At 45.9% G+C, this 25168-nt stretch overlaps 8 protein-coding genes across 12 annotated transcripts in view; 4 read left to right on the top strand and 4 right to left on the bottom strand.

Annotated features, from left to right (window-relative positions):
• Positions 1 to 44: 44 nt before the first annotated feature.
• Positions 45 to 1787, top strand: LOC122618172. The gene has a single exon (XM_043794386.1). The coding sequence runs from the start codon at positions 45 to 47 to the stop codon at positions 1014 to 1016; it is 972 nt and encodes a 323-aa protein (XP_043650321.1). The 3' UTR covers positions 1017 to 1787.
• A 6-nt stretch (positions 1788 to 1793) lies between these two features.
• LOC122618171 (striatin-interacting protein 1 homolog) lies at positions 1794 to 8361 on the bottom strand. Its single transcript, XM_043794385.1, has 4 exons — positions 8090 to 8361; positions 3992 to 4893; positions 2209 to 3932; positions 1794 to 2141 (listed from the first exon to the last, which is right to left on the bottom strand). The coding sequence occupies exons 1-3, from the start codon at positions 8216 to 8218 to the stop codon at positions 2225 to 2227; spliced, it is 2739 nt and encodes a 912-aa protein (XP_043650320.1). The 5' UTR covers positions 8219 to 8361; the 3' UTR covers positions 1794 to 2141; positions 2209 to 2224.
• On the top strand, positions 5618 to 8021 carry LOC122618174 (probable phospholipid hydroperoxide glutathione peroxidase). Of its 4 annotated transcripts, XM_043794388.1 has the most exons (4): positions 5645 to 5753; positions 6775 to 6985; positions 7252 to 7575; positions 7640 to 8021. In XM_043794388.1, the coding sequence occupies exons 2-4, from the start codon at positions 6785 to 6787 to the stop codon at positions 7829 to 7831; spliced, it is 717 nt and encodes a 238-aa protein (XP_043650323.1). In that variant the 5' UTR covers positions 5645 to 5753; positions 6775 to 6784; the 3' UTR covers positions 7832 to 8021. The 4 variants fall into 4 exon arrangements, with proteins under 4 accessions (XP_043650325.1, XP_043650323.1, XP_043650326.1 ...); XM_043794390.1 differs by lacking the exon at positions 6775 to 6985 and having other exon boundaries at positions 5618 to 5753; XM_043794391.1 differs by lacking the exon at positions 6775 to 6985 and having other exon boundaries at positions 5691 to 5708.
• Positions 8362 to 8469: 108 nt separating the features above from the next.
• Positions 8470 to 12619, top strand: LOC122618170 (mediator of RNA polymerase II transcription subunit 15). The gene is made up of 3 exons (XM_043794382.1): positions 8470 to 8560; positions 8626 to 10119; positions 10181 to 12619. Exons 2-3 carry the CDS (start codon positions 9595 to 9597, stop codon positions 12407 to 12409), a joined length of 2754 nt encoding a protein of 917 aa, XP_043650317.1. The 5' UTR covers positions 8470 to 8560; positions 8626 to 9594; the 3' UTR covers positions 12410 to 12619.
• Positions 12620 to 12751: 132 nt separating this feature from the next.
• LOC122618644 (osteopetrosis-associated transmembrane protein 1) lies at positions 12752 to 14607 on the bottom strand. The gene is made up of 5 exons (XM_043795226.1): positions 14352 to 14607; positions 13845 to 14292; positions 13602 to 13789; positions 13286 to 13466; positions 12752 to 13232 (listed from the first exon to the last, which is right to left on the bottom strand). Exons 2-5 carry the CDS (start codon positions 14173 to 14175, stop codon positions 12985 to 12987), a joined length of 948 nt encoding a protein of 315 aa, XP_043651161.1. The 5' UTR covers positions 14176 to 14292; positions 14352 to 14607; the 3' UTR covers positions 12752 to 12984.
• A 602-nt stretch (positions 14608 to 15209) lies between these two features.
• Positions 15210 to 15701, bottom strand: LOC122618647 (drosomycin-like). Its single transcript, XM_043795228.1, has one exon. The coding sequence runs from the start codon at positions 15420 to 15422 to the stop codon at positions 15210 to 15212; it is 213 nt and encodes a 70-aa protein (XP_043651163.1). The 5' UTR covers positions 15423 to 15701.
• An 84-nt stretch (positions 15702 to 15785) lies between these two features.
• LOC122618645 (drosomycin) lies at positions 15786 to 16136 on the bottom strand. Its single transcript, XM_043795227.1, has one exon. The coding sequence runs from the start codon at positions 16008 to 16010 to the stop codon at positions 15792 to 15794; it is 219 nt and encodes a 72-aa protein (XP_043651162.1). The 5' UTR covers positions 16011 to 16136; the 3' UTR covers positions 15786 to 15791.
• Positions 16137 to 16524: 388 nt separating this feature from the next.
• The window catches only part of LOC122617948 (spectrin beta chain, non-erythrocytic 5), a 31447-nt gene continuing 22803 nt past the window's right edge, over positions 16525 to 25168 (top strand). Inside the window, exons 1-2 of one of the 2 annotated variants that reach the window (XM_043794014.1) lie at positions 16525 to 16654; positions 17331 to 17485. The gene's annotated coding sequence lies outside the window, so the exon portion shown is untranslated. The remainder of the gene's footprint in view (positions 16655 to 17330; positions 17486 to 25168) is intronic. The other variant, XM_043794015.1, reaches the window with a different exon arrangement.

The raw sequence follows: 25168 nt of genomic DNA, 5'->3' as shown, positions 1-25168 counted from the left end.
TTCCACTGAAAAACAAGGAAGAGCGATAGTCAGTCCAGGACAAGATGCCGCAGTGGTTGGTCATTGGAATCTCGGGCGTCACCTGTGGTGGCAAGACGACGCTAGCCCACAGCCTGCATGACTATTTTAAAGGTTTGAGTGGAGCTCCGCTGTGGAACTCTCCGTATACCATTGGCGAGGTGCGTCTGATCTCGCAGGATGACTACTTTCTGCCCGTGGAGGACAAGCGTCATCAGCGGAATGAGGCGCTCAACGCGATCAACTTCGAGCTCATCACCTCGCTGGACATGGCCAAGATGCTGAACGACATAGCGCAAATTATCAAGGGGCGACATGTGGCCCCCGAGCCGCCGGAGCAGCTTGTAACCTATGCCAACTTTGAGCACTACGCCCTGCAGTTCCAGCAGCAGTACCAGTACAATGCGAACTACTACAAACAGGCCAATGGTGGGGTCTATCAATATGCGCCACAACAGCACCCGAGACACCACCACCATCACCAGCAGCACCACCACCAGCAGCAAATCCAGCAGCAGCAGCAACAGCACATAATGCGCATCAATGCCCAGATTGCCGCCCAGCTGAGGGACAAGAAGATAAACTTCCTCCTGGTCGAGGGTTTCATGATCTTCAACCAGCCGGAGCTGCTGGCCCTGTGCAACCTCAAGTACCACTTCCATCTGCCCTATGAGAAGTGCTTCGAGCGGCGCAGTAAGCGCACCTACGATCCACCCGATGTCACGGGTTACTTCGAGCTCTGTGTGTGGCCGCACTACGAAAGGAACTTTAGCGAGTACCGCGACTGCAAGGACATCACATTCCTCAATGGCGAGATCGCCAAAGAGAAGATCTTCAAGTTCGTCCTCCAGCGCATCGTCCACTACTTCGAGGAGCGCTGCGAGGTCCCAGCTCCTGCTCCCGTCGTCTGTCCGCCGCAGCAGAAGCGTTTCGGCATGCTCTACATGGGTCCGAGCAATAACAACGTCATGCCGACGGCGTGTCCCATGGAGCAATAGATTGTCCGTGGATGCAGTGTACAATAAATGAATATTGTATAGTAGTAGGATGTTAAACGGTTCAAAGTTGTTTGGATTATTACTCCGAATCGTGACTAAAATCCCATATTACGGCATAGTTGTAAGCTACTCTTAGGGTGGTTCGATTTTAAATTGTTAAAAAAAATATCATCTAAAATCAATTATTATTCAATTCAAATTAAAAACGTGTATTTGGAATTCGGGCAAATTTAACCACCGAAAGGTCCAAAGAAAAGTGCAGTATTTTTTAGAGAATATTTTTTGATTGTTTTGCCCAACCTACAACTTCCAAAGCCAATTTGCTTACAGTTTCTAGCTTCTTTTCACAAATTAATAGAAATCGACCCGCCCTAGAATACAACTATTATTAGTTAGTCTTTATTTCGTATTAAGATAGTTATTATGGGTGACATGGTCTCTCTTGTGGAGAATGCTCTTGTAACCAGATTGTGAAATGAAGAAACTCGGTTCAGGAATTCATATTTAGCTGTGCTAACTATTATATTGTATTGTTTACTATTACGTCATGGAATTTTGCAAAACCCCAACGAGGCATTTGGTGTCGGGGCGTTTTTATGGAGTCGAAAAGTTATTGTACTATATAATGGATATTTATATATGCACCTTGTAAATACCGTAGTGTATATTTACCAAATTAAACCTAGCTTTAAGACTATGACCTAAATGAATTATATTTTTTTCTTGTGCGAAACAAAACACACATACGAATAAACAGACATTTAACCTCAAGCCAAGTATCGTTTTCGAACTAGCAAATTTGTTTATTCCGCTACAGAAGCCAATTGCCGCGATCCGTTTCAAGGGCTCGTGGAACAGGTAAAATAATAAATATATAAATTAAAAAATACAATCATTACATATACACCCTTGTCATCGCTATGGGGTATTCGCGTATGCTAGTAAGTTAGTTAGTGAAGAGGAGCGCAGCGGAGACGCGTGGCTTGCCAAATTATTGCCAATTCAGTGAGTAGTTGGTGTTCCAATGGTCGGGCTACATGGATTATATCAATGTACTTCTTAATGCTTACAATTACGTTAATAACTTTTCGCTTATATGACGCATATGTGGATCCTACAGGACAGCTGCAAGTCAGAAAGGAATCGTGTAAATAAAAGTGTGGAAGGGCAGATGCGGGATGCAGTAGCTCACCGACAGCAGCCCTGCCCTAGAGGGCGTCCCAGTCGGTCTGACTGTTGTAGACCTCCTCCTCCAGCCAGACCGCGTAGTTGGCCTTGAAGTAATCCGTCAGCTCGACCTTGCGATCCCACCAGCCCGAGTGTCCGAAGAAGGCAAAGTCCGAGTGGGTTAGGATCTCGTCGCTGGGGAAGCCACCCTCCACACCATAATCGTTGAGCTGCTGCTGCTGATTGTGACCGCCATTGGCTCCGCCACCGTTGTTGCCGTAGCCATTTGCGTCGCCATTATTGCATCCATTGTTGCCCGCCATCATGTTGGATTGCTGGGCGTTCTCCGCATTCTGAGCTGCCGTGCCGTTGTTTCCACACTTCTGGGTGGCTTCCGGATAGCGTCGCAGATTGAATCGATCCACGCAGGCCCGCAGCGTGCACTCCTCCGCCTGGAAATCCCAGGGACGCGACTCCAGGTCGTTGCCAAAGGCCCAGTCGTCGTTAAGACGATGCCGCACCTTGGCGTAAATTGCACTCATGGTCTTCATATTGGACTTGCGCCACTGCCGACCCAAGTACTTCGTCTGCATCTTGAGCAGCTTCAGCACGTACAGCTGCATCATGGCATGGCGCACCTTAAGCGTCTTCTTTAGGATCGGTGCCGACTTGAACACCACCAGCATCATCACTCGTGAGTGCTTCCACTTGATCAGCTTGTTGAGGATGCGCAGCAGGTTAATGCAGGAGAACACGTTCCGCCAGGAGTAGGATTTATCGGACATCTCACCGCCGTACACAAAGCTATCGCCACTTAAATCCGGTTGCTCACCAATCACACACGACGGGAAATCAAGCAGGGGAATGGAGTTCTTGGTGTTCACGTACTCGGTGATTGTCTGATTAAAGAACTTCAAAACCAGCGGGATGCAGTTGGCAAAAACCAGATGCTGGGACATGAACTCAAACTGGTAAACATGGTTTATCTTAAAATGCTTTAAGTATAGCAGGATGATGGCCGAGACAGCCTTCACAATGATCTCCTTGTGCCGACCAATGTCGACAGTTAGCTTTGTTGATTGGGTGGCCGTCAGCGGCATCTTCCTAGGCAGCACATCGGCCATTATGTTGATGCTCTCCGTCTTGGACTTGGAAGTTGGCGAAGCCGCAAGCAGGACCTTGAGCAGGGCAATCATATACTGCGGCAGGTTTGGCAGAATTGCTTGGTACAGCACCTCCGCCGGGGTCAGTTTGATTTCGTCCTCGTGCGTGGAAATGGGATTCCTAGCTATGTCCTCTTCCTTCTTGATTTGCACATCGGCCAGACTCATATACATGTGCCGCTGCAGGGTCTTGAAGCCCTCGTGAATGGGTTGCGGCAGTCCAGCCAGACTCTCGTGGTCACCAATGAGTGAATAACCGATGAACTTATTCCGCGAAATGTCCAGAAACTGGTCAATGTCCTTTTGTCGCACCTTGGGCGTCCATGGCAGGCGAGCCGTGATCTGTACCGGAGGCACAGCAGCGGGTGGCTGTGTGAGGCTAGGCTGGTTGTTTGGATTTGCCGTCGAGGTGGTGGATGCGGATGAAGAGGGATCATCGTAGGGTCTGTAGTACTGAGAGAGCTCTTCCTCTCCGTTTCCGCCATTGCCGCTGCCATTGTTGGCATTGGTTTGACCCTCGTTGCCGCCCATCTCCATGTCTATCTGCTCCGGCTCGTCCAGAAAGCGCTGCTTCATCAGGGAGCGTCTGTGTGGTAAATAACATGAATTAGTGAATTCACATAAAGGCTTTAAGACTCCACTTACTTGAAGTTCCTCTTGGGATATTGGTTTTCCAGTATATCAGTGGCTGTGGCCGGCGGAGAGCTGGCTCGCATGCACTTAGTTACCTCCAGCGTGTCCTCGGTGATGGGTTCCAAGCCCACCTTTAATCGATACTCGTTCTTGAGATTCTTGAGCACATCCATGCCACCCAGTCCCAGCAGGGAGACTTTCCACAGCAGCAGGACAACCTTCTTCATGGGAAACTGCGGTGCTGCGCCACTGCAAAACCTTGTGATCATGCCCAGCAGTTTGACGGCCAGGAGTTCGCCATCTGGTAGTGGCGAGTTGATCTCCTGAACGAAGGAGTCGGCCAACTCCCTGTAGTCCTCGCTGCCCCTTTCCCGTTCATCGCGAATCGTCTCCGTGATGATGTAGAGCACAGAGAGGATCACCCGAATGTCCGTGGAGTCCACAAGCGTGACGTTGGTGATCTTCACGGCCACAATGTCTGGGGAGCAGGCGCTTTCGATCTCCATGTTGAGCAGGTCGATGAAGGAGGCAAACACACCGAGTTGATAGAGCACCAGTACATTGTCCCTGGTGATCTGATGCTGCTCCTCGTCCGACTGCACTTCTGCCCAGCAGCCCTGGGCCAGGTACAGGATGCACCGGGCGGCCTGCATGCGAAACGATCGATCGGAGACCTCCAGCTGGTCCACCAGCTTCATCACGATGCCGCGCTGGGAGGCGGAGTCCTGCTTCTGCCAGTTGGGCGGCAGGTCGTACAGCTCCATCTGGTCCTCGAAGGCCTTCACGTTCATCTGAAACTCGCTGAACTCCGTGTAGCTATACAGCTCGGCGATCTCGTTCTGGTAGCCATCCACGTCGGAGTACACGAAGTCCAGGTCGGGCCCATCGCAGTTGGCGTCCGCATCGTGGGTGTCCTGCTCGAAGGAGTTGTTTATGGATGTGAGCATCATTCCGGAAATCCTTTTCTCTCTTTTGTGTGTGTGCGAGCGTGTGTGTGTGTGTAGGTGCGTGAGTGTGGGCTACGCGTGTATGTGTATCCTGCGGCGGTGGGCGGTGCGCCTGGCGTGGGCGTGGCTGCTCCTGCTCACTGGCTTTCTCTCTGCCAATGTCTTAGTAGCCCATGGACATACTAAGCAATTCGCACTGCATTTCACTGCGAAATTTCGTCTACAATTTGTTTCTCGCCAATAACAAAAACGCACAATGGAAAAAGAAGAAAATTCGTACGACCGTTTGCGGTGTGGGTGGAAAATACTGAATACCAAAATGGTATTGGCCGTCTGGCAACGCCGTACAGGCGGGTGTGGCAGCGCTGACAGTGATTGCTTCAATTTTGCCGCTATTTTAAATTTGAAATAGTGGTTTTGCTTACTCTATGCTTTTGTTCAAAATGGGAGCTAAATATATTCATAACCTTTGAGATTATGGTTTATCAATGATGTTTAATGACAGATATGATAATTTTACTATTCTAATTTCATAACCTCGTTATGATGAATGCCCACACATATAAAGAGTTATATCAAATCATATACCAATTATATTGTTATTTACATAATTGCCTTGAGAATGTAGGGCTTTTCCCACCACAGTTGGCTACTCTGGAAAAGTTGTATGCCTAGAGTGACCAGATGCGAACGTGCTGATTATATTACCAAGTGCTTTCACCTACACATATAAATAAGGCTTTTCGCAAGTCGCCGGTTTCAGTTTTATTTACGCTTCGAAAGTAAGAAAGTGCCCAGTGCTATTAGTCATTGCAATTACGACATAAGTAAGCCCAAACAATAATACCCAGTTGTGGACACAAGCGATATAAAGCGCACCTTAATCAGCCGAAAAACACAGCTGGTCGATCAGACAAGAATTTATATACATATATGTACATAAATAAAGAAGGGAATCTGTACTTTGCTCCCGATTTCCGCACATATCAGCGTGAGCTTGCAGAATCGCAGCATTCCCATTCTATATTTGTATATCCCTGCATCCGAAACTCGGCGCAGATCGTTGTGAAATCGAACAAATCACTTCACATAGTTGATATACATTAGACCAATGGCCGGCCGTTCCATCGCGCACTTTTTTCTGGGATCCGTGGCAATCGCCCTGGGATCGTACATCTACTTCACCATGCAAGTAATTATCCACGACACTAACTATTCCTTCAAATTGCTGTCCAATCAACTCGAATCGTATCGATTCGCATCGAAACTCGGATAATGGCTTGCATGTGCAATGAGCGGTGGCATCGGCGGCACACCCGATAACGTGGCCCAATCCTGGCCAGATTAGAGGTCACAGTGCGTGTCCACTGGTTGGCGTGACTCATGGCGATTTACGTACATATAGTTCTTGACTTTGACCCCGATGAATTATGCAGTGTCACTGCGACCAGAAGTCGCAAGTTGTAAATTGTGATGTAGGATTGGGCGCTGATAGCACCCACATATCTAGGGAATAACAACCCATTATCAGAATGCGAAATAGTCTGGAATGCTTATCGTTGGCTTGTCGAATACCATCTATACACCTCATAAATTTTTGACCTATCATATTCGGATATAATATAGCTTTGAATTTCTAAACATTTGCTACTACTTACTATTATCTTTTCCATTTTGTTAACTATCCGTTAATCAGTAGAAATGTTTTGATTTTTATGTCTGCCTATTGAATTGTTTTAAATCGAATGTTATGAAATCTCTTGTTCCACTTTATAAGTACACTTTCACACCAGTAGTTTCCCTACCTAATTTGTCACTTAATTTGATAATTCTGCCGGTTATTTGCAGCGTTTAAAGAATGAGTCTCAGGCAGTTTCAGAACATTTCCCGCCAGGCACTCAGGTGCTACTCGATGAGGCGGACCATGGGCCCCGTCCTCGAGATGAGCCGGGGTCAGAGGCAGTGCCTCCGCCTCTGCACCGTCCTGCTTCCCGTGAGCTGTGCGGCCACGCCCTCCTCCGCCGCCTCCTCAGCCGCCCAGCACTCCACAGCAGCTGCCGTGAGTAGTGCTGATTGCTAGTTGACTAGATCCCAACCCGTTGACTAACTCAGTTGCTTGTCTCTGCGCCAAACTAAACTATGTTGCCTTTGCCTTTATCTTTGCCACTGCCTGTGTTCTCTGTTTCCTGCTCACTGCAATGAACCATGGGGAATGGGTCGATTTTAAAATATTTATTTCATACTCCGATTGAATATATATCGACCCATGCCTTCACACCCATTAATAAGTATCCAATTCTAACTGCCACTCTCCATTGCTTCCAGATCGACATGTCTGCTAACGGAGATTACAAGAACGCCGCCTCGATCTACGAGTTCACCGTGAAGGACACCCATGGCAACGATATTTCGCTGGACAAGTACAAGGGCAAGGTGGTCCTGGTGGTGAACATCGCCTCCAAGTGCGGCCTGACCAAGAACAACTACCAGAAGCTGACGGATCTGAAGGAGAAGTACGGCGAGCGCGGCCTGGTGATCCTCAACTTCCCGTGCAATCAGTTCGGATCCCAGATGCCGGAGGCCGATGGTGAGGCCATGGTGTGCCACCTGCGCGACTCCAAGGCTGACATCGGCGAGGTGTTCGCCAAGGTAAGGCTATTCAAGCTGGTGGTTGATTGCTCGAGACCGATGTAATAACTTGCCCTTCCTGCAGATCGATGTAAATGGAGACGATGCTGCGCCGCTGTACAAGTACCTGAAGGCCAAGCAGACCGGCACCCTGGGCAGCGGAATCAAGTGGAACTTCACCAAGTTCCTGGTGAACAAGGAGGGCCTTCCCATCAACCGATATGCGCCCACCACCGATCCCATGGACATCGCCAAGGACATTGAGAAGCTGCTGTAGATGTGCCCTAGTCGTTAGCTGGCCTTTTGGACTGTGTTTTCGCGTAGCTTTAGCTTGCTAGCCGCCTGGCCACAGATAGTCTTGTGGCTGGCCACATGCACCGCATGGTATATATATTGTCTACTCCTTAATGGTTTTTGATTCCCACCCGCAAACCTAATAAACGCCATTCGTGGTTACCACACTATCACCTGGGTGTTTGGCGACGCTGGGCACGTACTTGGATCGAGATTGGGAATTGTATCAATGCGCACTTACCGTGTCAAGACAAGCGCGCTCAAGCCGCCTACTCGAACTAGCAATGCTGTTGAGCACGTTGATGCCCGACTGGATGGACTGCATCTTTGAGGATCTGGCGGTGTTCTTGCGGTCGCAGTTTTCTTGCATAGCGCCACAGCTTTTACTGGTCCTTACAAATGTCGAAGAGGGGTTAGTTTCTCTGATTTCAAGATATATGTTTTCAGGTGACTGTAAAATTTGGAGATGTCATATTGAGGGGAGAAATGAAGTTGACAAAACAAACATAAATGTAATGATGTTTTTATTGGTAAAGTTCACATACTAATTCTATTTTTTCAATTTTTATACTTCGTTCAACTTAATGACCAAGCTGACAGTGTTTTTGAATTAATAAATCGTTGAAAGGACCTCGATCAATTAGTGTGAGTTTTAGATTTGTAAACCCATATTTGACTTTGCCAATACTCATATTCTGATGTTCAAAACAAGGTAGCTAAAAAGAATATTCTTTAAAATCTTACCTTTTTAATATGTAGAGCATCTTTGATTTATAGTACTCCCTCTTTTCGGATTTGTCCCCGTTGGTGGTCAATTTGAGTGCTGAAGAAACATAGTACTTTACATTAACCTTTACCTTCTTTCCGAATTCGAGTGCCTCGAGTATTCGCCAAATGTTCACCAAACTTCAATTGCGCAACTTTGCCTGACCAGCACCCCCAAAACCAAAAATGCGAATCCATCAACCCATTGGAGCGCCAAACTCAAGCTGCTCCTCCTCCAGTGGAGCAGTTCAGCGTCTCAGCCGGATTTCAAGTTCAAACAAGTTGCCAACAGTGCGGCGATTCCGACCTTCCGACAATTACATGAAAATGCTGCACTCACCATCTACGGATGCCATCGAAATTCGCAGTCGAGATCAGGTGGAGAAAAACGTTACAGATAATCTGTAGTTGAATTGATAAATTTCTTGGGATCAGCTTCTTTTAGCCTAAAGAACTTTTCCCAAATCAAAATTATAACTAACTGAAATCGGAAATGTTAGATGATATATAGATATAGGTGCTTCCATGAACTGTTTCTCCCAGTTTCTCTCAGTGTTGGTGCGTGCCACACAAGTGTGAAGCGATGACAGCAATTTGTTGAATGCATCATCGATCAAATGCGATCGCTCGAATGCCTTTAATTGTAGAACTGGGTTAAGCATCTGAGACTCATCCCTAAACAGTTTGGCCCAGGTCAGTATCAAAGCTATTGGAGCTATAGTAGCCATAGTATGCATTGCTATTCCCAGTGCTGCAGTTGACTTTGACACTGATCGCGATCGCGATTGCGAATGCGATCGCTCCCCCAATTTCGATTCCGAATCCACCCGAAATCCGTATAAATATGCGGAGCACACTCCACGATCGATCAGACAGCGGTCAGCGGTCAGCTTTGGTGGTGGTCAGCAGTGATTGGACTGACAATTAGGTTTTGGGAGCTAGGTGCTTGGACTTTGGATCAGGAAACAGGATCAGAACAGGATGCTTCGAGGAGTGCTGGTGCTCCTGCTGCTGGTGGCCTGGAGCCAGGTGGATGCGGCCACCCATGTCAACATTTCGATTGCCCAGCAAGCGGCCACGAATCCGGCGGATGTGAAGTACGTGGATGGCATGGCTCCGGCGGAGCTGAGGGCGGGTCCTCAGAGGGATGAGGATCAGCAGTTTCAGCGCATCCAGGAGCGACAGCAGCAGGTGCTGGCCCAGTCCCAATCTCAGCCGCAACAGCAGCAGCAGCAACAGGTGTCTCAAACCCAGCAGCAGCAACAGCAGCCCCAGCAGCTGACTCCTCGCCAGGGATTGGGACTGCAGCCGCCGGCTCAGGGTCAGCCACCCATGTCCAAGAACGGACGTCTGCCCCGTCGCCGCAATCACAGCAGACGCCCCGCCATCCACCAGCAGCCTCCTCACAGCGGCCAGTTCCGACAGCGCAACCAGCAGCTGCGCCAGAACCAGGAGTTCGAGCGCTACATCCAGTCCTACCACAGCCATGGTCCCACCGTGGAGACGGTAAGTGGAAAGGAGGTAACACTGTAAGTCCCCAAGTGAACGCACCTATCCTGCTTTCCAGGTCTACGAGTCATCGAATCCGTCCCCGCAGCGCTATACTCAAACCAGCTCCGGAGTAAGTTCGTCCTCATCAGTGGACGATGCCGCTCCCCAGAAACTGGTCACGATTGGAGGACATCGCTCGCAGCAGCTGCGCATGTTCGAGCGCCAGGTGGCTGCTCCCGTCTCCACCCAGGGACAGAGCGCCAATGTGGAGGCGGCCCAGGACAGCAAGCCCATCTACGAGCCCCAGCCGGCGCCCATTCAAACGGCCAACATTGCGCCGCCGGTGAGTTCCAGTTCGTCCTCCGCCTCCAGCTCCTCCTCGTCCGCCCCTGCATCAAGTCAACCCGCTCCCGCTGCGCCCGCCCTGCCATCTGATTCGGCATCCGGCTACGACTCCGCCACCAGCTACAATCGCCCCAGCTACGATCCCAATGGCTTTAGCTACGAGGATGGACAGGACGTGGAGTACCAGGATCAGTATCCGCCAGAGGTGGATGATGGCCAGGGATACGAGGACTATGCCGATCAGTCGGGCTACCAAGGAGGCTCGGGCTACCTGCCACCAGCTCCTCCCAGGAGCTACGCACCGCCACAGCGTCCCCTTGTCACCAAAACCATCCAGATCGTGCAGCCAGCTCTGAAGGCCAAGAAGTACGAGGTGCGTCATCCGGCCATCCAAAAGGAGTTCTACGACATCGAGGAGCGGGTGGTGATCAAGCCGGCGGGAACTCTGGTCGTCGAGCTGGAGCATCCGGTTGCCAAGATTCCCAAGGGCGAAACCCTGCTGCCTTTGGGACATCCTCATCCCGCAGTGGCGTCCGCCTACAGCAACAGCAACACTGGTCAAATCCAATCCCAGACATATAACAACAACGTGCCCGAGTACAGGCCATCCTACGATGCAGCTCCAGCTGCTAAGGATCAGCAGACCACCACCATCGGCTCCAGTGTGACCACGATGCCTTCCTACGATCAGCAGCCCAAGGATGACTTCGTGGAGTCCCGGCTGCAACAGCAGCAGCCCCTGGGCGATGTCACCGATGGTGGCAAGAGCTCGCCCTCCTTCATATCCGGAGTGGATGCCAGTGGAAACGCCGTCAAGATCAACGCCAAGCACCTCTCACCCAAGATGATCCAGCGCGCGGAACCAGAGCAGGATTACTCCCGATCCGGCCAGAGGGTCTATCAGCAGAGGAATAACTTCAACCGCCAACCATACAACCAGGACGACGACTACTTCTCTGGGGAATACCTGCCCAATGTGAGTGCCGGCAGTGTGGAGGCCAAGCCAGCGCGACTGGAACTGGCGGAGGAGAAGGAGGACGAGCGACCCACCCAGATAATCAAGCACGAGCACAAGATTCACCTGCCGCCCTCGCAGCACAACATTTATCTGGGACGCACTAGCCAGACTCCCCTCAAGGAGCGACGGATCCAGGAGGTGCCCGCCCAGGTGGCCGAGATTAAGCCCTACCTCCGGAGCCACGTTGGACCCACCGTGCTGTATGCCAAGTCTCAAACTCCAAGGACCTACTACAACCAGCCATCCCGGCAGCGCGTTGCTGAGGAGCTGGACTACAGTGCGCCCTACTCCCAGATGCGATTCAGTCCGGATAACCACTCCTCCAGACTCGTCCAGTCGCCCCAAGTTCGATACAGCGCGGAGAGCCAGTCTTCCCGGCTGGAGGAGGCACCCAAACGTGAGGAGCAGGAGCCCAAGAAGGAGCAGCAAAACACCCACATCCAAATCCAGATAGCCAGTGACCAGGAGCAATCTGCAGTGGTGGCCACCACAATTGCACCCGACTGCGACAGGGGACAGCAGAGAGCAGAGCTGAGGCAGCAGAAGTCCCAACGCTTGGTGGATGCGCCCAGTTCCGAGGTGTCCGCCACCCAGGCTACTCCGTCCCAATCGAAGGCCCAGCCCGATGTGGATGTGTCGCTCAATGGAGCCGCTGGCCATCTGAAGCCCAACGAGAGGGTGATCGCAGCCACCGCTGCGCCAACCGATGCCTCGGCCACCAGCGAGACCTTCCACAAGCGTCGCATCGTTGTCAACCATCCGTTCCAGACGGTCCGCGAAGTGGTCGAACACGAACCCTTCACCAACTACCACCAGATTCAGGTGAACGAGCCGGCTCCGCCCTCGCACTACCACCAGGCCTACTACCAACCGCCGCTGCAGACCCACGGGAGTTTGGTCCACTACCAGACTTCGTCCGCACATGGCAATCTATATGGATAAATTAGGATTACGGAAGGATCCGAAGTCGACCAACGAACGTACACGGCCAATGCACTTCCTTTGTTAATCGTTATCTTAGTGTTAGGATAGTTCCTTAAGCTAGTACGCAATCCGGTGGAAGGGCCCTTTCCATGATGACATGACCTTGATCTTCTTTCGCCCTAATTCGATTTAATCGCCTAAGCTTAAGTGCAGTTTTACTTGCCAACAATAAAGCGCATACAAAATGCTAAAAAGGAATTTCTTGTGTTTAAAGTAGCCTTCCACTTTCTAATCGATCTAGTGTTCAATTGAACATTTTGCTTGAACATTTCTTTAATATAAATATGATATCACAATGTATATGTTATATAAAAGTGTGTTATATTTGGTTAGGCACAAGGCGGAGATAATTTTCCGAAATATATGGTAAGAGGGCTTTTTACAAGCACAAAAGCTATCCGCACAGTTATTAGGTAATCGACTACAAAAATCCTTTAAATGCTTACAGCTTTGCTGCTCTAGGATCCTCTAATTGAAAAATATCCGTACACTGATACCGGAGGTTCCCCTTATGGGCACTCTATCTGGTTTTGTTACGCTCGTTTGTTCTTTGCAAGAGGCTCATCGTCACTGGAGTACTCGGATTCGGTAGTCTTAGGAACTTTTTTTCTAAGAGGCGGTTCTTCATCACTTGATACGTCCAGCAGGTGAGTTTCAGCTCCGCTCAATACATTGGCGATTTTTTCCGTACGGGCGGAGACGACAACAGGATCTTCTACTGGAGTGGACAGCACGGCAGCCGTGATTAGTGTCGACGTGGAGGGCGCGTCCAGTCCAGGTTCTAAAATGCCAATAATCAGTTTATGAATTCTAAGCAATGGCGACTTTTCCTACCCTGCTCATTAAGCAAACCATGATTGGCCTCCCGCCGCTTGGTCACTACGATTGCCGTGATATAGAAGGTTAGAATGGGCAGCAGGACAACTACGCCCACGGCGATGAGGAAGTTGGTCAGCTTCACCTCGCGTTGGCAACATTTCAGCGTTTTTGACCAGTTGAGGCGAGTGCGGTTCATCTGAATAGGTAAAGATGTTAATATTCAATTATGCATATAGCTGTGCAATGATAAAAGAAGTATAACAATTGGGTCTATACAAGTAGAGCTCAAAAGTCAAATAATAGGCACATGTAATGATAAGGCTTGACTTACGTTGTCCTGCAGATCAAAGCACACCTTTCCGCCGACTTTCGTTTCCATGCTGAGGTAGAAATCATTCAGGCCCACGTAATCGCTTTTGCAAGTGTAGCAAACTAGATCCCGACTAGTAGAGTCCAAGCATTCCTGCAACTTTGTTGAGTTGTCATCGTATATATTCCAAAAATTATCCCTGAAGCAATCTGAAAGGTGGAAATAGATGAGTGACTGCCAAATGTGCAAAGTACTGATACACACTTTCGCAGTTGGCCTTCTGCCACAGGCTGGTGAGGATTCCTTGGGTGGTGGCCACTATATTGATCCTGTCCGAATTCAGATACCGCTTGGAACAGTTGGCGTCCGCAATTAGGTTTCCGTAATCCTGGCTGAGAGCCCGGTAGAGATCAACGCATCCCTCACACAGATTCACGGGCACCGACTTTGTGGTGGCGCAGTAGATGAACTTGCTCTGCGCATCGGCAAGTTCGCCAAGCAGTTTCTCGCAGGTTTTGTTCTTCACAGCCAGCACCGAGTTAAACTGTCCACTTAGGGTTAGGATGAGCCCCAAGAGTGCAATGTATCTCCGCATCTTTGGGTGTGCTTCGAAGGAGAATCGTAAGCCGGGGAATCCCCTGGTGCTTCTGTTTGATGATTCGGGTGCTCCCTTTTCGTCCAAGCAAGTTCTTCCGCCTAATGATACGCCTATCTGGAGGGGATTGTCGGGTGATTAGCAGTTGGCATTAATAGCGAAACACCCATTCTTACCTTCTGCACACTAAAGTTAGTTGAGAATGCAACAAACTTATCTTTAAACTTAAAAAATGCGTTTATCTTTGTGTTGCACTTGGCTTTCGGCCGGAGGCATCACAAGTATCAAGTATGAATGTTTTCTGTAGATATGCAGTTACTTGCACTCTAAAAAGTTGACTACTTGCTATGGAAAGAATTATTTTGTGTAATTTATAAACAAAACAATAGCAATAGGTTGCACTCCTCCAAAACTATCGGGCCTTTGGTACTTCGATTCTTTTCTAGTGAGGAGCCGCCATGAAGGCTTGAAACATCTGGCAACGCAAGAAATATGGCGCGAATTTTCAAATTTCTTTTCAGGCTATTTGCCAGTTTTCTATCCTAAATTGATTTAAATTAATATTTAAATGTCTTTGATTTCTTTCAATTCCTTAACCATATTCCCATTTTGCCCTAGTGATTTTAAATTGCTTAGTATGTCATTACAAAAATAGGTCGCAATGTTTACTTTTGGGCAACTGCTGATCGATCTTAACTGCTGATCAAACTCTGAGCATTGTTCATCGTTTATTTGTGCAAAATCTGTATGCAACCTTGCACAATGAGATTATTTCAATGAAGGGAAGCTAAGTGTGGCACATAAGTAGATGCATCGCTGTAATGCTAAAATACATATTTTTAGATATAAATGACCCAAAACAACAGAGTTGATCGATTACCGTAGGGTAAATAAAACTTGGGGTTTTTCCGGTATTAATCCAGTTCCCAATGATGAAAACAATATATATAAAAATAGGTCAGGAAAGGTTGTCTATTTTTTACACATGTGCACATTGGCAAACTCCAACTGAATTGAATTGAGTTGAATCTTTTTCAGCATCCTTCGCACCAACACTTAAGACTGGGGCTGCAGTGACCACCGGTTCGTCCTTCGCTCTGGCAAATCTCTCTACACTTCTTCTTGTGCCACACGTAACAGGAACCCCTAAATTTTCCGGAAAGGCAGTCGGCATTGGCTTCATCCGCTCCCAGGACAACCAGCATCAAGACAGCAGACAGTGCAAATAGAAACTTGATTTGCATCATTTCGGTAGCAGTTCTGGTGACTTTTAGCAATTGACGAATTGAAACCCCAAAGAAATTGATAGCTCTCAACTCTGATTAAAAGCTTATATACCCTTCGATCTGAAAGTTTTACGACGCTGTGGTGAAATTTATCTTGGGGAGATAAAAATATTCACCCAGACTTTAGCGCTGACTTTACAATGCCAACACGAGCCGAATATAACAATACATTGAGCGGAACAATAAGTATTGGATCTTGACTTGATTTTATTTTAGACAGCTGTGAATATTAAGGCAATTGGATTATGTGATTGATACTCGTACGTATTCATGCAGAGAAGAGCTCATAGAAGCTGTCCAGTTTCGGGGAAATAATATCGGATCTTGCATTCAGCATCCTTCGCACCAGCATTGCAGCCTGGAACTGCAGTGTCCACTGACGCGTCCTCCTCCCTCCTCCCGGCAAATCCTCCTGCAGGCCTCATTGTCCCAGACGGCACACGGACCGCTGAATCTGCCGGAAAGGCAGTCGGCATCGGCTTCCTTGGCTCCCAGGACGACCAGCATCAGCAGAGCGAAGAAGGTGAACAGGAACTTTATCTGCATCATTTTTGAGTACTTTTAAGGGAAGCTCGTTGTCTTTGATGTAATAATCAATTGAAATTCGAATGAATTTTGTTTTCAAGTGCCTTTCGATGAGCTTTTATAGGGCTAAACTAGTCGATATCGCTGCCAGCGTCGTTCGATTTTTATTGTATTATTATTTCATTTATTTATTGAGACTAAATTTAGTCTGAATCAATTACACAATAAAAACAGAATCCACAATAAAGAGTTGAATACTTGTGTCAATTTAGATCGCATGAATGGTTCAAGGGAAGGCAAATAGTAAATGGTTTAATGGATTTAATAAACACGAACAAGATATTCGCCAACAGATTTCTTTTCCACTGAAACGATTTGCAGTTCAAATTCCAACGGAAGGCGCCAAATTCGATATAAACATCGATAACTTTACGATGACGTGAAAGTAAGACCATGTGGACGCAAGCCCGAAATACCTTGAATTCAAAGTTCGAATTCAACTGAGAACCGGATCGGCTATTTTGAATAGCCAGTTTTTCTCTGATCGGCGATTTGACAAGACGTGCGCGCGGACTAAAAAGTTGGATCCCAAAACCGCTAACTCAAAAATAAATAAAGCCGTGCAAAAAAAAAAGTAAAGAAACAACAAGCGGGCCAATAAGTAAAACGTAATCAGCGTTTCAATTCTCTCTTTCATTTGCGCTCTCGCTCTCTTAAGCGGCTCACACTGCTTCTGTTGTTCTTTTCGTTGTAGTTTTTGTGCTAATTAGAAAATTCCATAGTTGTTGCTGTTGCACCGGTGTGTTTAAAACGCGGCTATTTCTAATTACTGCCCCAAAATAGAAAAGAAAACGAAAAAAAAAAACAATAGAAAAAACCCACTAATCTGGTTTTTGCGTGTGAAAGCAACTGGTGTGCATTGGAATTTGTTATTAAGGTCGAAAAGCAGCAACAAGTGACAAAAATTCTTTGGCATAAATTAAAAAAAAAGAGAATCCCCAAAAAGCGCTGAAAAACGTTAAGATTTCTTTGGTTTTAACACTTTTTCGGCTTGTTTTTGTAACCAAAAACCAAAGAACGCCGCTTATGGTCGAACAACAAAAACAACTTTCCGGTTTTTCTCCCATTTCTGCTCCCCATCCTCCTTCATTCCGTCTCCTCCTGCTGTTCGCGTTCTCTGGTTTTTTTTATAACCATCTTCGTCTGCATCTTTCGATTTTTCACTGTGTGCGTGTGTGTGTGCGTGAATAAGAAAAGTGGGAAGAGTGGCGAAAGGAGGAGAAAGATCGTAGTGAAAACAGTCGGCGAAAAACAAATAAATACGGGAATTTATGTTAATTGCAGCGGCTCAGAACGAGAACGAGAACGCGAAGAAGAAGCCTAAAATCAGGAGGAATCCAGAAATCCAGAAATCTGGCGAATAAATATAACTTCTTGTGCGCCAGGATACTAACGTAAATCATTCACGCTGGATTTGGGATACTACGAGGCTGTCAAAGGTAAGCACAGTACTAAAACCGGAATGGCAAAGAGAAGATCGTTAAAAACAATATGGGATGTTTTACGGTCCGATGCTCCACTTTATAAGCCAATAAACCCGACGCAAGGTGTTGCATAACAACGCTGCGGCTCCCAAACTGTAAACGGTAAAGGGCATTCCCGATCCCGCCCGATCTTCCAACTGCTACCAGCAATCCACCATCCAAGCCACTGTGGTCAAGTTGCGTGCGAGCTGGTCGTAAAAACTGCCTGGCTGTCATATAAAGACATACAGTCTAGCCTGGCTGGGAGGACCTCATTTAGAACGTGGGAATTACTGAGCACTTGCAATCTATAACTATCTTATGTTATAAAACCTAGTAACTTCTATAAGCAAAACTTTAAATGTTGCCAAACCCTTGTCCTTGACTTCAGAAGAGACTTCCGAAAGTGTCCTAGTTGTAGAGGCTTGCCTGTAGTTCTGCTGTGAATTAGCATAACGAGGGTGTGGGGTATGGGGTACGGGGATTCCCTCCCCCCTTTTCCACCCAACCGCTCGCGCTGGGCACAGGTGTCGCTCAAGCAGGCTCTCTTTCTTTCTGGGCTGTGCTGGCTTGGCCAGTCGTAAACTGGGCTAAATAGGGTCTAAGACGAAGCACGTTTTGGCCCCCCCGCCTGCTCACTGCCCCTCTCCCGCTTGGGCCGTCTCGCTTTGGGCTTGGTTTATTTTTAAACCGCATTCCTCCCATTCAGAGGTGGTCTCGCTCTGACTTGTTGCCTTCTCGCTCGCTCATTAGCCATGCTGCAGCACCGTTAGGCGTGAACGTTTGAGAGCCACTGGCTCGGCAGCGTGATTTGCAAAGTGCAATGGCAATAAATGCATTCGCAAGACAATTGCCGCTTAAATTCAATTATACTCAACGGGTCAGCCAAGAGGCCAACGACTATCAACAAGGCCAAGGCATCGCGTCGCGGGTGGGGGAAGGGGATGGGGAGGGTATCACAGAAGGGGGGAAAAGCCAACGCCCCCAATGCAGCAGCCCATTTGCATACAGTTGCGGCCAACTCGATAGGCACACTATTAGCCCCATTAAATGTGGTCTGTTAGATGGTATTGGTTTTGTAATGATTTAATTGGTTAAATGGGATGTAAATTAAGTGGTGTTATAATAATACGACAGCGTTTAACCTCATTACGAAGGCAACTTGCATTACAACAAAGAGTTTAATTATTAAAGTGGAGTTAGTATTATTGGTAATATGCTATAACGATTGTTGGAATCATTGAATATATTTGGAACCAAAGTAATGTATAAAGAAAATAAAATGCGCAACTGAGGATCCTATAATTAGCACCCCGAGTGTTGCTGTTTGTAAACAGACGCCGATCTCTGCAGGAAAAGTGCAACACCAGCAATAGGCAGCAGTCGTCCAGTGGCTGCCAAACTGCCAGAGATACAAGTAGAATTCCTATTGGAGACCCAGTTGGTCCATTTTTCAATTCTTTTTACATTCCCCTCGAAAAAAGACACCAACACAAACAAATAACTGCACATGGACTTGTTTATATCTTTGCTCTTTGTTGTTGTTTTTTCCAATTAGATGTCTGCACTGCAGCTGGGCGGTGTTGTTCTCGCTGGTGCAGCCATAATCTTATTGGAGTTTTTAATGCGGCATTCTTTGGCATTTTGCGCAATTTGCGCGCTGTACTTTTCGTTTCGATCGATTCCCTTTCAAGTGACTCCTTTCCCCTTTTCGAGCAGTGTGAAGTATGCATAATCCCATTCAAAATCAGCCAAAGAGTCAATCAATCCCCGCTTTATTTCGGACCAACACCGCCTACCCATCAATCAAAGGCCATAAAGCGAATTTAGAACGAACTTTTGTGATTTTACGAAATGGGTCTTATCGCCATGTCAGCATTTATGAGGCGGGTACAGTCAAAACTGGTAAAAGGAAACTGCGTTTTAGCTGTAAATTGTATTGTTGCATTTTGAAATATTTGTATTTGTATCCAACTATACGATCAAATGCTTGAAGTATTCGAAACATAAAATATTTCTGTCATGCATTAGGCAATACCATCTGTAGTTTTTGACTGCGGTCAGTTTCGAGTGGTTATAAAATCAAAGGGACTGAATCATAGAGATAAAACAATTGCTCAAGTGCAAGTGATTGGGGGAGTTGTAATTGTAATTACCCCTAAATTAAATGAAAGGCCGCCGGAGTTAATGGCAATTGACTTGCTGAACTCGTTTCTCGATTCAGGAGCACTGCCTTCTCCGATTCGTTTCAGTTGACAATGTCACTCACATGCATTCAATATTATTTAACCTATTTGCGCTTATCTCTGGGTGCAAGTCCAACATCATCGATTGTAAGTAATCTATTCGGAAAACATTAAAAATAACTAATGTCAATTGCCAAATTGATAAGGAAAGGGGAGCCTCTTTGGCAACAGATCCTATCTGGCACGATCGGTGTGAATGTTGTTACTATGATGTATGATTCAAAATGATTTTCTAAAGGGCAAGTACCCGGAATCCCTATGAATCTGCTCAGTTCTTAAGAACTGACTAATTGCTTAAAATATTGGTGATATCATACACTGTGAATAATACGACATAAATTACGAAGCTCAAAGTATTGTACTCTGCCATAAGAACTAAATCCACTAGTAACTAGTGATAGGTATCTGTAAGACTTTTAGTTTATTTCTCAGAAGTAACTATTAGGTTTATTTTGAAATCTTCGTCTTTTTTCTGTTTATGCAAATTACTTGGGAAGCAATTAGAAAATAACCGTAAGTCGTGTGCAAAAATGAACCGCTACAGACTAGAGAATTTCTCGCTCTCTTTGGCTGCTCATTTCACTTGTCTATCAATGGTGCGGTTTTCTTAGTTTTGGAGGTTTGGGAAAACTTGGCCAACTCCGACATCAACCAGTTTTTTATGTTTTCCTGAGCGCGCGCCAAAAACCAAAAACTGAAAACCGAAAACCAGCAACAACGTGAAATGCACATTCAAGGCTATAAGCCAGTAACAACAACTAAAAGTAAACTTGCTCAGGAACTGGTTTTCTTCTTGTCTTGTGTTTTATATTTTGTATTTTGTACTCGCACTCGCGACTTGCTTTCTTTTTCTCATTTCGGTCTTGTAAGTCGAAGACTCAGTCAGTCGACTGAGTTGGCCAAAAAAAAATTGCTTATCACCAGGGTCCCTCGCACAACAATAAATAACGCAGGAAATGTGCCCACACAAAACGCTTCAGAGGGAAATTATTTATTTTCTTGGGAACGTCGAGGCTTGGCGGAATTTTAGTCGTTACTATGTGGCTAGGCGATTACTGAGATCGGTTCCCGGCTAAAGTTCAAAGTGCAAGATCGTTAATTCTGGCCTCATATGTGTAAAAATGCATTGTAGTTTTTTTTAGTAAATTATTTAAACTATATTGTACTCGTAGTACCGATTTTATGATTAGATGGATGGTAGTAGTCAGGATATAGTCAACTATACATTTCTGTTGTGAACTTACTGACATTTTGAAATGCATGCTTTGGTATTTTAAGAATTCGATTTCAAGGTGGCAGCTTTTTAGAGCTCTTTCGCTTCAGATAAATATCAATTAAATTGGCAAATCAGCAAGGTTTCTTTTCGCTACATTTACCTAAAAACTTCAAATCATTTATTCGCAAAGTTATGATTGTTGGGTTCCATTGTGTTTGATGCTGATGCCAAAACGAATTGCTCCCACCTGGATGCCATTAACTCGGTTCGTGGAGGCGACAGGAGGGGAACGCTGGCAACCTTGAAACCTGCTCTTGCCTTCCTTTCTGCCAGGTGAAATTTCGCGGCCAAAGAGGTGGCTCTCTTTCACTCCACTGCCAGCAAAAAAGACCCCATAGATTTGGTCTTTGTTTTGGCCTGGCTTTCGAGTTTTCGGACCTGGGCCATAAACAATTGCCAGCCAGCAGGTTGTTCGCATTTAAGCTTATTTATTATGAAGCTGTCTAACTTTATTTCTGCTTTATTGGACTTTTTTTGGCGTGTCTTTGGAATTTGGCTAATCGAGTCAAGTGTTTGGCGCGGAGAGTGGCTTCGCTTTCGGTGCTCGAAGTCAATGGAACTCGACTTATCCAGCGGAAGTGGTCGAAATTCCGGTTAGCCAATAGTGTAGTTTTTCGCTTTTTGCTTGGCACCACCAGTAGCGTAGGAATAGAAATCTTATCAGCAGAAAACAAAATAAGAAAGACACATTAAATATAGCCTTGACTGGGGTCTTAAATTTGAGCAATTTGCCAATCATCCGAGAGAGTCCGAAATCAGAGTAACTTCCTTCCCCCCGAAAACGGAAAGACAATGCCATTTTAATCATGTATCTGCCAGCGAGTGAGATTCGCGATTCTCTTTGCATTGAATTCTCCTTGTTTTTACGACCACGAGCCCAATCAAAATATTTAGCTTATTAGTTGCGAAAAAGATCAACAAACAGCCAAGTCAAAGTCAAACAAACAAAAGTTTCATTCATCAAAGGAGCTGCGTGAGAGCTGCAAAGACCCTTGGAGTCTTTAGATCTTTTTATGTTTGTGGAGACAGTGCTTCAAGTGAATATAAAGATGCGTTTCATATCGCTTGTATAATTCACTAATAATCTTTTACGCTTTGTATAATATCAAATACTTGCCAAAGGTGCTTCCCCAGCATGCTTTAGACCTTTAGAAGTTAAAGCTATTGTGACTTCTGCTTACAACTTCATGACTTCATCCTATATTCTTTTTTCTGTGATCTCATCAGCAACAGAAGATCCCCAGATAGTTTTACAGTTGCGAACCGCACTGTGGCTGCATATGAGTTTGCCTCTTGGGCCGAGGGCCTGTGGCAATTAATTACATTTTGCGCACTTTGTTTCCGCTGACTGGAAGCGGTAGAATTTTGTACTCTGTGCTGTAATTATTTCTTCTCCTTTGTCTGGGTTTCATTACGTTTTTTTGTTTCTTTTTTTTTGGTATGAGCACCTCGTAAGTGTAGGGTATATAAGGTTAAGAACCAATGTGTTTGGGAAAATTCTTAAGGGATGTCATCGCTTCGTTACCAACGAACCAAGAGATGAAGCCATAAAAGTGCCGCTGCTTCTTGGCCTGTTGGCTTTTTGTGTTTGTGGTGCAACGGTTGTCGATGTTTTCGGCCAGGTCTTGAAGCCCAGAAGAAGGTGTTGATGACTGCTGGCCGATGGCTGATGGTTGATGGTCATTCCCCGAGTACTCCCCACATTACCATACACTCGGTGTGGGGCATTGATTTCGCATTTTAGTGCCCATGCAGCTGGGTTCCCGAAGAACAATGCGCATGTGTGCTACTCGTAAATTGTTTCTGGGGTTGGGTTCCCCTGTCCCCTGTCCCTTGTCGTTCCACCGAAAACATCGTTACTCTGGTTTGCATACCTGGCTGCGTACAATCGATCGGAATCAAAAAGCGTAACAGAGCCGAAGCAGAAATGCCAAATATTTAAGCGGCCCAAAAGCACAGCTGTGAAGGCTTGACGGCTGTCAGAAGACCAAGCGGTATTACACTAGCCAAAATATGGTGGTAAATGTGATATAATGTAGCATATAAAAAAATATAAATAAAACGATATTTAAAAAACATATAAAGCTATTAAAGATGAAAGTTATTAAATGAAAGATTCTATCTCATAGTAACACGAGAGCAAATAGCTTCATTAATGTTATACTTAAACAAATCGCATAACTTGATCATAGTTATGTGTTCTTAGACATATAAATGGCATAGATTATAAATTGTTTCCCCATTTCTTGCACTGTACGTCCTGAGCCCTCCTCTTCTGGGCTTTTGAGCCCGGTTCGAGGCGGCACTCGCGTCTTACCTTGCTAGGGGCTTTGGGTTTTGGCTTTGACTTGGCTTGGCTTGGCTTGGCCCGGCTGTTCTTCTTTCACTTCGGCATTCCTTGGCGTACTTTATAAATGGTTCTTTCTCCTCGGATTTTCGTGAGTGCGTGAGTTGTGCTGTTATTTATGTTATGAGCGTTATGCGTTCCAGTTCTTTCACATGGATTTGCTAAGCGGCTAAGCGATCAGTTAAAGCCAGCCAGTTTAGCCATTTTGAAGTTGAGATTCCGCATGATGATGATGACACAAATGAAATGCCTTGAGTAAATTACTGAAGTGGCTAACTGAAATGCCCACTTCTAATGGGGCCTCAAAGGCAAACGGAAAGAGGTGACTTGTCTAAATATAATTTGTCCATGCAATTTATGACTTTCTTTGGCGATTTACAAAGTTTATGGCACACAAGGTGGAATTTGCAGATAGAAGCTATCTGTATAAGGTGCAGATAGTGTCCCACGGTAGTTATCAACTGTCGAGCTGCGATAAAAACTGATTAAATGCACTTCGGTTATATGCAGGAATCGATGGAAACAGCTCCATGATGTCAGAGCCCGGAATGAGTCAGACCTTTAAGTCTGTGTGAAAAGAGAATAGTTTTTTCTGATCATTTACAGGCTAGCTTGGGAAACAGTAAAACTGTGATGTAAGGAACCAAGTTGAAAAGCTAATGTCACTGATTCAATAACTATATGAGAAAACAAGCTGGGAGTAAATGTCTTATGCTGGCTCAATCGAATTTTACAAGAGTTTTCTATCAGAAAGACAAATGTCTATCCAACCATCGACGCCTTACTTTAACTAAAAAATTCCGAGAATAGTGACTGTGTCTTGTCATATTAATTAGCTGGGAACGCAGATCAGCTCTCGGAGTCAATGATCAAGCGGTTTTACAGTCGTGACTGGTGGGTTACAGAATGTTTTACATTTGCATGCAGCAAAAAGCAGGCCGAGTAACCTTGAGATCGCTTATATAACACTATATTTATAACCAAGTCGACATAAAATTGCTTAAAGGTTATGTTCCCGCGACGACTGAAAATAAAATTACACGCATAAATGAGAAAATATTTACTTTAACGCTGACATCAGACAATCAACAAGTTATGAACGGAAAGCGGCGAAATAAAAAAAAATGAGGGGAAGTTAAACAGCTACGTGGAGCTTTCCAAACAAGATATTCTCCAGAAGTCTGCTCTTCTTTTGGGGTTCTGTTTGCTGTAATTTTTACCGGTTTCCGACCGAAAAAAATATGTGTCTGCTGCGACTGTTTAGCATTGTAGCGTGAAGTCTTATGATCTTTATTTCCCATTTTTTCATATTCCATATTTGCGATTTTGATTATGACGCGCCGAACAACAAGCGCAAAGTCTTCATCAGCGATCTGCGAATGTGAATTTGCATATGCCGCAAGGCAGAAACGAGTTTCGCATTCCTTCACTTGGCCACCCGGCAGATTCGCATCCAAAGAGTGTTCCCCAGGGCACTGCATTTAATTAGAAGAATGTGCACAGTAGATTTGTGTCTGGGGTTTACCATGAAATATGGTAGCCAAATTGTCAAGATAAGCAATCTACATTCTACCAGTTTGGGGAATGTTGGTTGGGAGAGAGCTTTTACAATGGCCGCAAGTAGCATTTAGATACATCTGGAGATTACTAGAAAATCCTATTATCCATACAGGGATTTTATTTTAAATTTTACTCCCATGTCTGCATACAAACAACGACGCAAACAGGCTTAGAGATTTCTTTTTGCCTATCTAAATATTTTAGGGATTACAGTAAAATCGTATTTGCAA

This window comes from Drosophila teissieri, chromosome 3L (assembly GCF_016746235.2).
Source record: "Drosophila teissieri strain GT53w chromosome 3L, Prin_Dtei_1.1, whole genome shotgun sequence".
Lineage (NCBI taxonomy): Eukaryota > Metazoa > Arthropoda > Insecta > Diptera > Drosophilidae > Drosophila > Drosophila teissieri.
Note: the sequence above shows the minus strand (reverse complement) of the source record. Positions and strands in the feature narration are given on the sequence as shown.

Bases quoted from the DNA above. Each gene is read 5' to 3' on its own strand.
- LOC122618172 (XM_043794386.1), top strand. From the start codon at position 45: ATGCCGCAGTGGTTGGTCATTGGAATCTCGGGCGTCACCTGTGGTGGC.
- LOC122618174 (XM_043794388.1), top strand. From the start codon at position 6,785: ATGAGTCTCAGGCAGTTTCAGAACATTTCCCGCCAGGCACTCAGGTGC. The intron at 6,986-7,251 runs GTGAGTAGTGCT...CATTGCTTCCAG, and splicing joins AGCACTCCACAGCAGCTGCC to ATCGACATGTCTGCTAACGG. The intron at 7,576-7,639 runs GTAAGGCTATTC...CCCTTCCTGCAG, and splicing joins TCGGCGAGGTGTTCGCCAAG to ATCGATGTAAATGGAGACGA.
- LOC122618171 (XM_043794385.1), bottom strand. From the start codon at position 8,218: ATGCAAGAAAACTGCGACCGCAAGAACACCGCCAGATCCTCAAAGATG. The intron at 4,894-8,089 runs GTAAGTGCGCAT...TCCTTCGAGCAG, and splicing joins AGCGCGCTTGTCTTGACACG to GACACCCACGATGCGGACGC. The intron at 3,933-3,991 runs GTAAGTGGAGTC...TTTACCACACAG, and splicing joins TATCCCAAGAGGAACTTCAA to ACGCTCCCTGATGAAGCAGC.
- LOC122618170 (XM_043794382.1), top strand. From the start codon at position 9,595: ATGCTTCGAGGAGTGCTGGTGCTCCTGCTGCTGGTGGCCTGGAGCCAG. The intron at 10,120-10,180 runs GTAAGTGGAAAG...CCTGCTTTCCAG, and splicing joins ATGGTCCCACCGTGGAGACG to GTCTACGAGTCATCGAATCC.
- LOC122618644 (XM_043795226.1), bottom strand. From the start codon at position 14,175: ATGCGGAGATACATTGCACTCTTGGGGCTCATCCTAACCCTAAGTGGA. The intron at 13,790-13,844 runs GTGTGTATCAGT...TCCACCTTTCAG, and splicing joins GCAGAAGGCCAACTGCGAAA to ATTGCTTCAGGGATAATTTT. The intron at 13,467-13,601 runs GTAAGTCAAGCC...TTACCTATTCAG, and splicing joins GCTTTGATCTGCAGGACAAC to ATGAACCGCACTCGCCTCAA.
- LOC122618647 (XM_043795228.1), bottom strand. From the start codon at position 15,422: ATGATGCAAATCAAGTTTCTATTTGCACTGTCTGCTGTCTTGATGCTG.
- LOC122618645 (XM_043795227.1), bottom strand. From the start codon at position 16,010: ATGATGCAGATAAAGTTCCTGTTCACCTTCTTCGCTCTGCTGATGCTG.